The sequence below is a fragment of the Colossoma macropomum genome, unplaced genomic scaffold, assembly GCF_904425465.1.
Source record: "Colossoma macropomum unplaced genomic scaffold, Colossoma_macropomum, whole genome shotgun sequence".
Classification (NCBI taxonomy): Eukaryota; Metazoa; Chordata; class Actinopteri; order Characiformes; family Serrasalmidae; genus Colossoma; species Colossoma macropomum.
In genome coordinates this window covers 9,736,317-9,751,040 of record NW_023494786.1, presented here as the reverse complement: position 1 = coordinate 9,751,040, position 14,724 = coordinate 9,736,317, and the positions used below count along the sequence as shown (strand labels likewise).

General features: G+C 39.0%; 1 protein-coding gene across 3 annotated transcripts in view; it reads left to right on the top strand.

Moving 5' to 3' along the window:
- The window catches only part of cadm1b (cell adhesion molecule 1b), a 221,137-nt gene extending 207,340 nt beyond the window's left edge, over nt 1-13,797 (top strand). For all 3 annotated transcript variants that reach the window (XM_036560529.1, XM_036560535.1, XM_036560524.1), the window contains 2 exons: nt 9,310-9,435; nt 10,822-13,797. In XM_036560529.1, the coding sequence (XP_036416422.1) occupies nt 9,310-9,435; nt 10,822-10,940 (245 nt within the window). In that variant the 3' untranslated portion in view covers nt 10,941-13,797. The remainder of the gene's footprint in view (nt 1-9,309; nt 9,436-10,821) is intronic.
- The last annotated feature ends 927 nt before the right edge of the window (nt 13,798-14,724 follow it).

Here is a 14,724-nt window from a genome sequence, read left to right as displayed (position 1 = left end):
CATCTTCTCATTCCTTTTGACGTGCCTTTGAGCCAGGGGCTTAAACCCAAAGCGTCAAAGCAAAATGCAAGCCTAAACCAAAGATTCTGAGCATTAAGAAAGAGGCCTGGTAGTCTGAGAAAAGAACAAGAGGTTCCCAACCCATCATGGGTTCATTAAGGTCTTTATAAATACAAACAGAGCATATACAGTACTGTGCAACTGACCAACCTTAGACCACATTTATTTAAGGTCTAGTGAAAATGGCCACTAAGTACAAGTTATTTATTTTTTTAGCTTCAGGAAAACAACCAGAAAAAAAACACAAAAACACCCATTTGACAGAAAATCAACAACTAAATATAATATCAAAATTAATACCTTGTACTTAATGACTGTTTTGACCGGTCTCTGACTTTTGCACAGTACCGTACATATAACTTATTTTAATAATGCATATGTTCCATATAGGTGCAGTTCGCAGCAGCACCATTTATGAGCCCCCTTTACCCTGTCTATCAGTGGAAAGGGACCACCATAGATAGGACCACCAGATATTATTTGAGTTTTGGACCATTCCTAGCACAGCAGTGGTATGTTAGTGTGTATTGTGTTAGTTCGAGTGTATCAGGCACAGTACAGTTAGTGGAATGTTTACACACTGTATACTGTATATGAGAGAATTCCATTATGTTGGCTGTGCATCTTTTCATCATCTTCTCAGATGTAATGAATGTAGGTTATAGCTCACTCAGACTGTAGACTGGATTAATCTGAGGGTGGTAAGCCTTAATGTAGGGCACAGCTGGTACCATGCACCTCCTACATCCTCTCTGCTAATGGTACCTCCCTAAATTATGCAAACGGATCCCTGTACAAAAAGTCATGCTTTCAGATTGAGCTGGCTGCAACAAGGCTTGTTGTTATTCTTGTTTTTAGATGTTGTGCTTTACTGAATTACTTCTAACTGAGAATCCACAAGCTCTGATGAAGCCTTGCAATGATTACAGAATTAATCAGGTGGCAAATGTCGAGATGCCTCTTGAAAGGAGCAACATCCATGCAGAAACGCATGGACGGTCTCCTGTTATGTAATCTGCGGTTGCTGAAGAGTGCCAACATTACTCAGCTTACCCAAAGGAACGCATCTGGAGTGAAATAGAGTTTTCACTAAGGAGTCGATCTGCCATGCTGACTGACAAAATAGAGCAGCTCTAACGGGATACAATAAGAGTGTGATGGTTTCCAATGCATTACTTGCCGAAACGCTCTATAACGTCAGCTCCTTGCCCGCCGTAGCACAGCCAAATATAGCAAGCCGGGAGGTGTGAAAATAAGTCTGGGTGATTTCATCAAAGACGAGGCGCCTTCTCATTGTGAGGAAGGTGACAGCAGACATGAGCTCAGCCGATCAGATCAAAAGCCTCGGATTCTTCACTGCTGAATTTGTAAATCCTGTGTTCCAGTTTAGACGTTTAAAGGTGTTTATCCATGTATTTAATTTTTTTTTTTTTTCACAGAGGTGCAGTAAAATAATCATCAACATTTCAGTAAAGATTACTTGTATCCTTGTACCATCAACTCGCAAGATAGAACAGATGATATGGTTCAAAAGATATACAGTAGGCATGTAAATTTCCAATAAACAACAGATCCTCTTTGAGTAGGTGGGTTTGTCATTCAGGTTGAGGAATGTTTTTGAATTATACAAACAAGGACACAATGGACAGTTGGTTAGACCTGCATAGATAGGCCTAATAAGCAATGAAGTGCACAGCTAAAAATAGTGGTGTTCTGTACCACTTTTCTAGAGGATGACAGCACAACTACAATGATGTACCATATCAAAAGCAAACATTCGCAAGCAAGACAGACAACTATTATGTTAATCTGCTCGAAGAAAAAGAACGATGCACAGCACAGCGAGGAAACCACAAAAGGGTGTGTAAAATTATAGAGAAGGAAATGATGAATGGTAGGATTAGGGGGTATAACAGTAATACGTACACTGGGGTGTTTAAACATATTGCCAGTATTTAAACATGATGACAGTATTTCAAAATTATGATGTCAAATTTCTACTTTATGTCTGAATGACTGAATAAACACTTATAAACACACATCCACTAATTTATATTTTAAATGAGCCTCACTAATAGGTGGTGCTGATGGAACAAAGGGAAAAATCAGAGCCTGGAAAAACCTCAGAAAAACTAAGCATGAAAGTAGCTGAGAGAGGGCTAAGAGCTACACACAGCACAGAACATGTTAGATTTCGACTCAACCATTTGCTCTTAGATATCCTCTGAACATGTATTATTATCAGTTAGCTGGAACCAATCCTGGGGTATGGTGTGTGGCATGTTTGGCCTGCTAACTATCATTAGCTATCATTAGCTTAACAAAACAGACCACAAAACAGGTTTGATTTCAGCTTTAAGTCATTCCAACACCAGCCACTCAACTTTGCTCTCTCAAACATTAATTTTTTAACATCAACCCTTATTTCAGCAGCACATTAGTTAGTCAGAATCAGACCTGTTCTGTGGTGTGTGTCACTGTTTGGGTCTGTAGCCTGCTTGCTTTGCCTTTCTGTCCCTTCAAAACCAGTCACTTGACTTAATTCCCTCAGATTTGAATCATTATCATTTAAAGGTGTTGGTGCTTTAATTAGCCACAATCAAACATGTTCTGTGGTGAGCAGAGCTATTATTATGCTAGCTAAGCGAATGCTAATCAGCTCTTCTCTCCTCAGTAGCAACACTGTTTAACGTTTAGTGACTGTAGATGACATTTGTTGAATGATCGCACTCAATTGTGCACTGGTGACCATGTAAGTGAACTAAACTTTTTTTTCCATTATTTTAGACGCTGGACAAGGTGGCCCAAACTGACATAAATACTTTTACGCTTTTTATGCTTTAGTAGACGGTTTGAAGGTATGAAACAAGTGTATACTGCCCAACTATAATTGACGATGATGGTTTAAGAGTTACTGTACACTGAGCCAAAGCTAGCCCCATGGCATTTACATGGATTTATTTTAACTTGGGCTAGTAAGAACTAAATATTTATAAGTTTTTAGTATTTGGTCATATAAGTCATGAACATAGTTTTCAGCTCCTAAGTTTAAACAAAACCAGCTTCTTACCTAGAGTATGTTTAATACAGGTTTGGGCCATATATATGTTTATACCTGGCCCCACCAGTCAGCGCTTTGAACAGAGCTCAGCCAGTCACTTTTCAGAACTGGAACTGTCCGTTTATCACTGGTTTTTGATGGGTTGTGTGCTTAATTTTAGGCTTGTCAGTTAATGATTTATCACCAACTAATGATGGTTGTTTATTGGTACAAAGAATTTGCCGGCATTTGCATCCCTAATACATAGCCTCTTATCATAGGTTCTGTGTGCTGTAATGGATTAGCATTAGCCTGAATTAATGTCTCTGAGAACTGCTTTATTATTTTATCCACGTTTGCGAAATGTCACCAGCCATGTGCTTGTCGTATGTAGTCGACTGATCTGAAAGCACATTTGCGCAGAGTTTTTGTATTCAGTGAGTTAACCCTAGGATTGTGATTGAGCTCTCAGGGACCATTTAGTTCAATTCAGAGACAGCAGGCATGAGCTCTTTCAGTAGAGTGTGTTTGAAAGACGCCACATGCTCCAAGTCCCCTCTGTGTTTGGAAAGGTCTTCCACTCCCCCAGCTGAAGCTGAAATGTGTTGCACTAGCCGTTTCGCTCGTGTCTTAATAGCTCAGAGTTCAAGTTGAACTTTTCAGAAAAGCATCTCTTTTCAATCTCGCCTTCCATTTACATCATTGCTCTTTATTATCTTGATTCTTGTTTACATTCTTCATTTTTAGCTGTAGGAGTTTTTTAAAAAGCAGTGCTTATTGGCTTGTTTATGCCCTTTTATGTACTTATCTACCAGTTGATTGGTTGTCTTTTGATGAAACCACAAGGCTAAAGTCTTAGGTGAAGACAGAAATGAACTCCAACGGAATGTCAGAATGGATGTTATCAGTAGTAGGAGTAGTAGACTTAGCACTGTAAAACAAGTTTGTTGAACCCCTGGTAAATAGCATACTTGCATGACTCTTACAAAGCGTGAATAAAAATCATGTGATATAACCAAAACAAAAAAAAAAACAAAACAACTGTATATATGCCTTTAACCCCATAAACTGCAAAGTTCTACTTCTACAAAACTATATAACTTTCCATTTTTTTCTTAGTAGTTGCATAATAATGCAAACTAGTTACTGAGGGCAATTTCATGTACAAAATAATAACTGATAAATGATAACTGCAAAAAAATCCTCCCCAAAACAGATTTAGCAATAATTCAGATGACACATTTGTGAGTGCTTAAAAATCTGATCATGTGAAAACCAAAGATACCAGATTAATGGCATACATGCTGGGTATAGATGACCCGATCCTACTTTTTATTTCTGGTACGATATCGAAACCTTGAATTTCGGCCGATACTGATCCGATATTTCTTTTAAAAGAAATCTAAAAGTAGGACATCATTCTCAAACTACTCAAAAACTCTACTACCCCACAAGAAGAATCACACAGCTATCACATAATGTGAGTTGTGCTATTTCAGGTTATTGAAATGGATTGGAATCATTATTTTTTTCACCAATATCCTATCAAATGTTTTCTCCTGATATCAGCTTGATACTTATCAATATGCCATCTCTAGTGCTGAATAATGCATTTAATGAAATCTCACAATGGCTTCAATCCTTTATAAAATATCATGTGCGATTTTTACATGATTACTTGAATAATCTGTTTAATAAACAGCCGAAATCAGATAACCAGTTTTCCCAGCATGGACTAAACATAAGACTACATTGCAGTGCCAATGACCATTCACCACTGGATCTACCATTTTATTCTGAGAAACTGGCCCAGTAAGTCTTAAGATTCATAACAGAATAGTAAGCCTGCAGTTTAAGAGGTTAGGCAGTCTACCTCTATATACTTGTGGTGTTTGGTTGATCATGCCTGGCCTACCTGGAAAGGCACTTTAGAGGACTTATACTGATTCTCTTTGTTTGTTTTGTATTAAGTTCAGAAGCAAACAAACCCAAACTGCTCTCATTTTCCCAGGCTCGCTCTGTGGCTGCCCTTGCCCTGAGAGCAGGTTCTTTAGCCGCAGGGAGAGCAGACGGCAGCCGGCGCTGTGCTCTGACACCGGCCATTTCCAGCTCGTCTGCAGCTGCTGTAATGACAGTGGACCCGCAGTTTAATTAGTCACTCCAGCACAGATGCGGAATACGGCTCGTAAAGCACGCATCTCCAGCCCCCGCAGCAGCCGCGTATGGCTCCCTCCAGCTTGGGCCAACTGCAAATCAATGCGCAACCCTTTATTTCCCTATAAATTTCCAAATCGCTCCGCGCCAGCTGAGTTGCAGCTCAGGAAGCCGTTTTGCTCATAGCTTGGTAAACATTTAATGGGGGCCTAGTTGTGATGCAATAAGGGCCCAGTTAAACGAGGTCCACAGAGCCTATTATCACATGTCAAAGTAAGAGGCGCGCGGGGAGTTTTATTATTATCTCTCCCCAAACGGCGAAAAAGTTATTCACCCTCTGCCTGGCAGTGAACCAGAAGATGATCAGAGAGGGGCAGGGCCGTCGACATTAGCGTCCTGAACGCTAACCTATATGACATGACTTGATGTATTATGTATGCACTTTATTTTCTCTCAATGACATTTCATTAATTCATAATTACACTCTGCCGTTTGATCTTAGCACACCTTTGGGTTTTTCCTTTTTTTTGAGAAGTCAAGCTAGCCAGCGCGAGAAAAAAAAGCGCTAGGCCGAATTTCCCCTTCACTTGGCTGAGATGTCTGTGCCCTTAGACAGCTAATTTATCTGGGGGTGTCAAGCGGAAGGCAGCAGGGGAGGAGAGACGAGTTGAGGGTTGGAGCACTGTGTAGAGGGAGTGAATGGATCGTGACAGTGCCTTCCTCTCCGTTCCCGGTCTCATGCTAATTAGCGGCGCCACGAAGAGGCTTCCAGAAGCATGCAGACCCCAATGTGAAGCTCGCGGTGCCCCTAGTGGGACGTGACGCAATGCAGGGGCATCCCTGTCTGATACCCAAAACCAGAAACAGTGTCTGGAATAAACCCAGCAGACCCCCGCAGGGGCTTCCTCTATCTTCTCACTGCAGACAAGATGCAATCTAGCCCAAAAAATCTTTCTTGTATTCAAATAAGCACATGAAAGTGTTTGAATATGCCAGAGTCTAGCAAGGAGGTTTCATCAGATGCACAAAAAGACCATGTTTAGGCTAAGAATTGCTGGACAGTTTTGACACCTAGAAACTCTAGGTGGATGTTGCATGGTGTATTCTTCATCATTTCCGGTGCAGAAGTGTCTGTAGAAATAATGATGTGTTGTTATTCGCCAGTCACTCTTCTACAGCTTTCCCAGAATCTTTCACTATCTTTAAAAGATTGTGTGTTCCAACAACTGGCCATGAACATTGCATAGAGCCATCATAAAGTTGAATGGCCACTATTATTAAGAAATCTTGTCCTTTCTCATGAACTTACAAGCTGATTGTCAAATCTGCTATGTTCCATTAAGTTTAGTTGCTTGGATACCGGTTGCTATTTTTTCCAAAGTTCAACACACACATATTTGTGCTGAAGCCATGTGTAAATCCATTTCAGTACAAAACATGAGACTGGCTAGTATGAATCTCTGCTTGAATCTGGTGTTAATTCACAGCATCTGTTTAATTTAATAATATTAATAATAAAACTCTTGTTTATATATTATGGATTTTAAAGTGTTGAAGCACTAGAACTAATGCAACTGAGACTTTGGTACTACTCTTCAAATGGCAACAGTGTTATAGGAATAGTGTAGAAATTCTGAGCAATGTGGATACCCAACAATTTTTTCCACATACATATCTGTCAATGCAGATATATAAGCATTTATAAAGTGTAAATATAAACTTACCTAGAATATGTTTATGGAGACATTAAACATTTACTTGTGTAGGGCAGAGATGTCGCTTTCAGCAAGTCTGAGTCGAGTCTGGAGTCTTTTAGAGAGTAGAGTTTTAGTTTAGCCTCTTTATTTGCTGCAGGCACTGCATTATACAAATGTAAACCACAAATCTGGTTCAACACGGCTTCAAATAATGAGCCTTTTATTATAGAAAACTCCTCAGTCTGAAGGACAGAAGCACTACAGGTTCCAAATGTGGTGTTTAAAGTATAGGAACAATTTGAAACAGTTGGTTAATCTGTAGTTTGTGCAGCAAGTATGCTAGCTTGCATAATAGCTAATGCAGCTGACGCTAAAGTTTTAACGTGATCTGTAACTTACTAAAACTCATTAACTGACTAATTCAGCTAAATGACCTCTCGCTGGTTAGTATACTTGCTACCTACTATCAAAACTACAGACTAACCAATCATTTTAAAGTTGTTTTGTATCTATCCTTAAAACGCCGTGTTTACTCTGTATACATGGCCATAACCATCTTTGGCAACACAGAAGTCTGAACTCCAGACCTTGGCAGTTTCAGAAGTTTTTTTTTCCTCGCATCTTCATTTATGACATTTATTGTGAAAACACTGACGCTGTGATAATGCGGTAGCCTACTCTGGGATGTAGCCACAGGTGTCACAGGCCTACTCAATCAAATTGGGGAAATGTTTATCAAGCCATATTTTGTAAAGATAATGAAATCTGATCGCTGTCACTGCTCAGCAATCGTTGCTATCCGTCTTTACCTCAAGCCTTCAGTTCATTATCAGGGCCTGTAATGTTTGTAACAGGCATGAGGACATTGAGGTCCACAGTAGTTTTAAAAGGATTTTATGAGATTCCATGTGGAATAAGCAACGAGACTACCCAATCAGCAGTGACACAGGTTCTCAGCTGTAACATATTTAGCGTATGCTTTTTCAGTTATCGGTGAGGACCGAGAAGAGTGAGAAAAAGAGACAAGCACAGAAAGAGAGAGGTAAATGAAATAAAATCAAAATGTAAACCATCACATGATTTACATTTTCAGCTGAAAACAAACGTATAAATAAATAGTTAAATGATAATTTAATTAAACTTAAACAAGGTAATGGAGGTCAGATCAGTTTATGGAACAATAATAGCAGTTCATTCAGGATGGGAAAGGAACAAATGAAAGGAAAAGGTGCATCACAGTAATAAATGGGTAAAAAGGAGCAACTGATGGTGTAATATTCATAATCAGCATTTAGTTTATTCACTATGAGATGTATATCAATTTTTTGCAAAAGGGACCTCACTAAAATTTTGATCCTAGTTCGGCCCTGTCCGTATAGTGCTTAATGCATCAGACTGAAGGTTTTTATATAATGAAAGGCTTGTTACTCGAAGCCGTATGAAACCTCACACTGCGAGAGAATGGCATAACAGTAATGACTGCATGACCGTAACAAAACTGACAGGCGAAGTCCACATAAGTTTGGAAAATAAAGAGTCTTTAGTCTGGAGTCTGAGTCACAGGTCAAGCAACAGGCTACATGCAGGGATACAAGTGCAGTAAAATGAATAAAATGCAGACATTTTAGCTCAGCATCACTTAAACTCCTCCAGAGTACAATAATCAGGTCATCAAACATCGGTTTGAAATATCACTTAAACCATCTGTCCGATGCTAACTATATTTTTAACCAGTTACCTGCAGATATCAAAGTGATTCTGAGATCATCATGTATCCCAAGTTATAAGACTTTTTTGGCAGAAATATCCTTCATTGTTCCTTTTTCCTGTCTAAAAATGGGTTGCACCTGTTCATTGACATACTTTTCCTCTCGTTTAACTTTCTCTCTTAGCTGTGATCTCATCCACAAAAAAGCTGTGAGGTTACTAATGGAAAACACTGCACATCACTTCATTTTAGTAGATGCCAATTATTATAAACTTCAGCTTGACAGTATCTTACTCAGAACTGTTAAGTGTGCTTCTAGTATGCTAAATGCTAGCATGCTGCTTTTTCATTCCTTTCTAAAGGACAAAAATAAAGGAATGAGAAATAATGAGACTGACTTCTGTGTGATATATTTGGCGTAAAGCCTCATTTTTATCTTCAGTCTGAGAGATTCAGTTGTTGGTGTAAAACAAATGTTCAAGGCTGTTCTGCTCTACAAGAACAACACATTCAGGAAAAGTGACATATTTGTGACTTTATTTAAAATAACACCTCTGTGGGGTCACTGAGGCGGCAGTGGACCCCTCAGATAACAGCGCGAGCCACCATCATTTGTTTGTTTGTTTTTTCTTCTCATTTTTTTTTTGCAGATTCGAGAGCGGACGGAGGGCCACAGAAAATCGATCACGCAGTCATCGGTGGGGTTGTTGCCGTGGTCGTGTTCGCCATGCTCTGTCTGCTCATCATTCTGGGCCGCTACTTCGCCAGACACAAAGGTAAATCTCTAGCATGCTGCTGTATTCTTCTGCACTGCCGTTCAAAATTTTAAAATCTGCATTTGGAATCAATGTTTTCAACAAATATTTAGTAAACAGTTCAACAAATTCTGTATACAATGATTCTTTTATGATGCAAGTACTCTACAAATGAACAGCTTTAAATAAGCCTGGTACAATTATTACATCATTTCCTGGTCACAATTATTTTTAACAGATTTTTTTTCTTCAGCTGTTAGCTTTCACAATCATTTGTTTTGCGTTGCTAAAAGCATAATATGAATTGGGAGCATGTTCATCTGTTGTGTTGAGGAAAATGCACATAAATAAAAGAAAGCAGAAACCGAATGAGATGTCATTTGTCTTCTGAAAACGTCTGTCTGATGCTAGAACCTCTTTAGAGGGCTAGGAAGCAAGATAAGACCATATGGCCAAATTAGGCTTGTACTTTAAACATGACATGCAATGAAAAAAAATAGGATAATGGCAATTATTATATGGCAATTAATTGGCAGCTAAAATTTCATTTCATTGTGACGGGCCCAGGTTTTAAATCATCTGAAGGAAACTTAAAAAAAAATGTACAAATTGTAGATGAGTCTACAATGATGAACAGAGCTGAAAGCCACAAACCATTCAGAATGAATTGAGAAGTTTAACATCCAACATATGCCTCATATCTGGAAAGTGGTGATCACTCTGAATGTAGCAATACAACATATTGTAGTTTTATTAAGTTGTGTTGCAGCGCATCATATCATGGTAATCTGACTAGCATGTTGGCTTGAGGCCAGTGTGTTAGCTTGGGGCTAACATATTAGCTTGTGGCTGAAGTGTTGGACTTGGCCACTATAAACTTTTGTTTCAAATATTGCAATTTTTTACATTTTAAAGGATCTAAAAAACTGAAAACTGAAACATTAACAAAAACCAACTGGCCACTTCATTAAGTAAGCCTTCTTGTACCTGCACTCACTGTCCATTTTAATGTCCATTTATAGTTCTCAACAGTAGAACACAAGAGATGTAAAACTCTAAACTCACAATGCTTTGATTAGATTACGATTCCTTAATCGGTCGTGGAATCTCAAATTTCAACACAATTCAATTTGATCAGATTACTGTGGTACAATTCTGATTATTAAAAACACGCTGAACACACTGTGACTGGAGAAATTATTTACACAGTGGAGAAATGTAGACAATAAAAAAATACTTCTGTAAGTTTTAAAAACAGCCTGGCCAAAAAAAAGAATAAATACATTACTGAATGTTATTCTAATCGATTATAGAAACTGAGTCAAACATTCCAAAACCAATAAAGCTGAATCTCCACCTGCCTCTAATAGCGTACCTCTCCCCATGTTTCCACCCTGTCTGCTGCAGGCACCTACTTCACTCATGAAGCTAAGGGAGCGGAGGACGCAGCGGATGCAGACACGGCCATCATCAACGCCGAGGGCGGACACAACAACACAGACGACAAGAAGGAGTACTATATCTAACTCTGACTAGAGCCACTAGCACCCCCACCCCCCGCCGGACCAGGAGCCTGAGGGGTCCTGCTGAGTTTGGGAGGGAGGGGGTTGTGAGGGGGGCTTGGGTCAGGTCAGGCTGGTTTTTGGATTGGGGAGTCGACCCTGCGCAGCAGAAGAGGAGAGGAGAGCGTAGCCATCGAGACTGAAGAGGTGTAGGATGGAGGAGCATGAAGGAGAGCTCACTTTTAGAGAAGCTTCGCCATCCAACACCTCCTAACACCTCCTGCTGGTGCCAGTTTTGTTCCGTTTTTTTGACATTTTTGCGAAAAAAAAAGAAATTTTGTGCCTTGTTCTATTTATTTCGATGGAAAACACCTACTTTCTCATTCCTGCACCCACGAGTTGCATACTGCTGGCTCCCTTCACACAGCAGGCCCCATCGTCGCTGTGCTTTTTTGACGCCCGCACGCCAAGCACACACTCCAGCATTCACATGCTTTCCTGCCAGCGGAGTGGAACACACACCACACACACTAGTCCAAAACATGAGATTCAGTCTCGGAAGAACTGTTTAGGTCTCTTTAATGGCTTGTTTCCGAGTGATTTATCGCCTATCGGCTCTCATCATTTCCCTACCCCCCCTCCACCCCCACCCCCCAGATATTAAAGCTTAAAAAGTGGATAACATTGTGACAAACCTGAGCTGAAAACCATTACAGTTCTCCTGTGTTGTTGCATTATTTAATAGCTTTTCTGTACGTGCAAATAATCTGCTCGTGTTAGTATTCATTCATTTGCGCTGTGCCGTAAATGCCCACCTAGCGGTTTAATGATAATTGCATCCGTGCATTAAAAATGAATGCCAAAGCAAATACATTAAACTGGCCCCGGTTCAAATGGATAGAGAAACGCTCTAATGCCAGCAAGCCTCCCTCATATCATAAAACAGACATGCTCCAGACTATAAAGTAGCTCGTGTTCTATTTCTGTTCTCAGAAGACGGCATCAGGTGTAGTCCTCAAGGCTGGCAAGCTGCCACCAGCTGTACTAGCAGTTTGGGCTTATGCGCTTACACGTACTCACCACGATACAGTAACATATGAGACGTTGAAATTCAAACAGATTCAGCCAGTACGTTCTGAGCCATTTGACGTGGTGCGCCCTCCTACCAGCGCAATTTGTTTAAACCCTACTTCTGTATTCTCTAACTCTCTACAGCTGGCATCCTACATAGATGCCTGACTCGATGTTGTGTTCATGTAATTCTGTGGGGGCCTTATATATTCTCTCTTATTCTTTTGATTTTTTTTTTCCCTCATTAAACGTCCTAGGGGGCTGGAATAGGATGGAACACACGACGAATAGTGTAGAATTCATAAAGTGACATACAGTACAGTATTTGAGAAGTCTGAATATATTGTTGACTTTAAAATTCTCATGGCTGCACATTGTTTTTTTTTGGTCATAGAGTTTACATGACTTGTGAAATATAGAATGCTACTACTTTTTTTTAATTTTCATTTTTATTGTATGATGTCATCTGGCCAAGACTATTTAACAGGATTTTAAACCTGGGAACTATTATTATAATTTGAAAAAAATGAAAAAAATGCTAATATATGATGATATATTTATGCTAGTCTCATAGTTAGCCAGCGTCACTCTCTGTTCATTTATCTTGCTTTTACTATTTTTCCGTTGTTATCGTTTGTTGTACAGTGTTTTTTCGGGTTTAATTAGGCATCTGTGGGCTTTTTCAACACACGATGCCTTGAATTTCAAACAACTTGCCTGCATTGCTGAAGGAATTAAGAGCTGAATGGAAAAAAAGGCTTTCTAACATCTTGTCATCAAACACTGAGGGCTACAGGACATAAGAACGCAACTGTCATAGCTTCTGTGCTTATATAATGAAGACTACCACATAAATGACAGTGAAGGATGGCTATGAGGAACACTCAGTTGGTCTAATATGTTAATATCGCTCATGTTTTCCATCGAATTCGTTAATGTTTCTTGACCTATTACTGAATCTGAGAATATGTCAGATTCATCCAGCCGCCCACTGCATTTCGTCGCTGTTGTATCTCTGAAACTGTAACTTTATAGGAGAAGGGGGAAAAAATCATTCTAAACTGAATGTATGTTAACGCAACAAAATTTTATTCTAAGAATTTTTTCACCCTTTTTATTGGTCCATTCCCTGTGAAATGTTCATATAATGTAAAGGGCAACTGCCGTTTCAATTGGTGCAAAGCAATGATAAAACTGAAAAAAAGGGAGTCACAAACTTTCAAAATGACTGCAACGACTTGTCTTGTTCGCAGCCCCCATGATAATTGATAAACATTCTATAATAGGCAGCATTTCCCAGTTATTTAATGATTAATTTTCTCTTGTCTCAGGTCTACAGGTCTGTGTCTACAAATCCATTTTATTGCATCTCAGGTAGAAGACAAACATTAGGCCCCATAGCATAAGAAAAAAAACACGAATCAGTTTTACTATCCTTTTACCATCCAGCGTGAGGTATTTTCCATTCAGTAATTTCAATCAGTACTTCAAATGCAGTGCACTGTTTTAAATGTTAATACTTTGTATAGTTAGGTCACAGCAAATGATAACAGGCTTGTGAAAAAAGTGACTTGGAGTTCCACCTTCACGATTCACTATTACGTTTTTAGACCACCTTTTGCGTCACCCAGAGTGAGTTGGTGTTCATCGTTCAAATAGATTTTCTGTCCGATATTTTGTCTCATCTCTGTAGTTTGTATTTCTGTGTAATGAGAGATATCTACACGTTTCCATCTACAATTTGTATTTGATCATGAAAGTACATTTTTAAAGAAATGGAGCAGTACTTGTCTTAATAAAAAAAAATATATTAATGTTCAAACACTACTTCAGCTCTTTCTTTCACAGCCCTCACTCTTTCATTATCCCCTCTTAAAACACATTCATGTCTCCCGTTTGCTGGTTACCACAAAGCTTTCTGAGGGGAAAATTAGGCTGGATTTCAGTGAATTTAGAAAATGGGGGATCAAAGTTGCTAATTATTTCTGAACTACTGACACCTACAACACAAAAGGTATCTGAGGAAACATCTGAACAGGTTTGTCAATACATGCCAAAATTACAATCTAATATGGAAAAAAGATATAAACATTCAAAAAGCAGCACATTCAACTTGCTGCCTTAATTGCAATTCCTTTGAATGCACTATAGACGTTATGTCACACTTCTCATGCATGAGCATATCCACTGATTCATGGCAGTACAGTACAGCTAATCTCCTGTGTTGGGCTTAAACCTTTTGTTGGAGACGTCTCTGGAGAGGTGATTAGCTCTAAGCCTGAGAGACGCTGTCAAATGCTCTTGCATCAGCACTGTTGTTGCTTAAATCTTCATCTCATTTATCTGACACTTGTTTACCTGTATGTAATCAGTGCAAATTTTAGTTTATAAATCATGTTCAGAACTTTTCTTGGAAATATTTCTGGAGCTACAACAAAGGATTTGACCAAAACTAACAAGGTGGTCACTGAAAATCCTTAATTAGACATTACAGTAAATGTTAAATGAGATAAATGAGGACAGCAGCATTCAAAAGTTTGTCCAGAATGATGAAGAGAGCTATAATTACTGAGAAAGCTGTACAAAACTAAGAATGGAGTTATAATACAATTAACAAGCAAAATATCCCATACATGAATTTGAAATTACTGTAAAAAATAGTAACGGTACACTGTTACTAAGTTAGTTTTTTTTGAAACACCAAGTTATTGGTGTTTCAAAAAAAAAAAAACTTGAA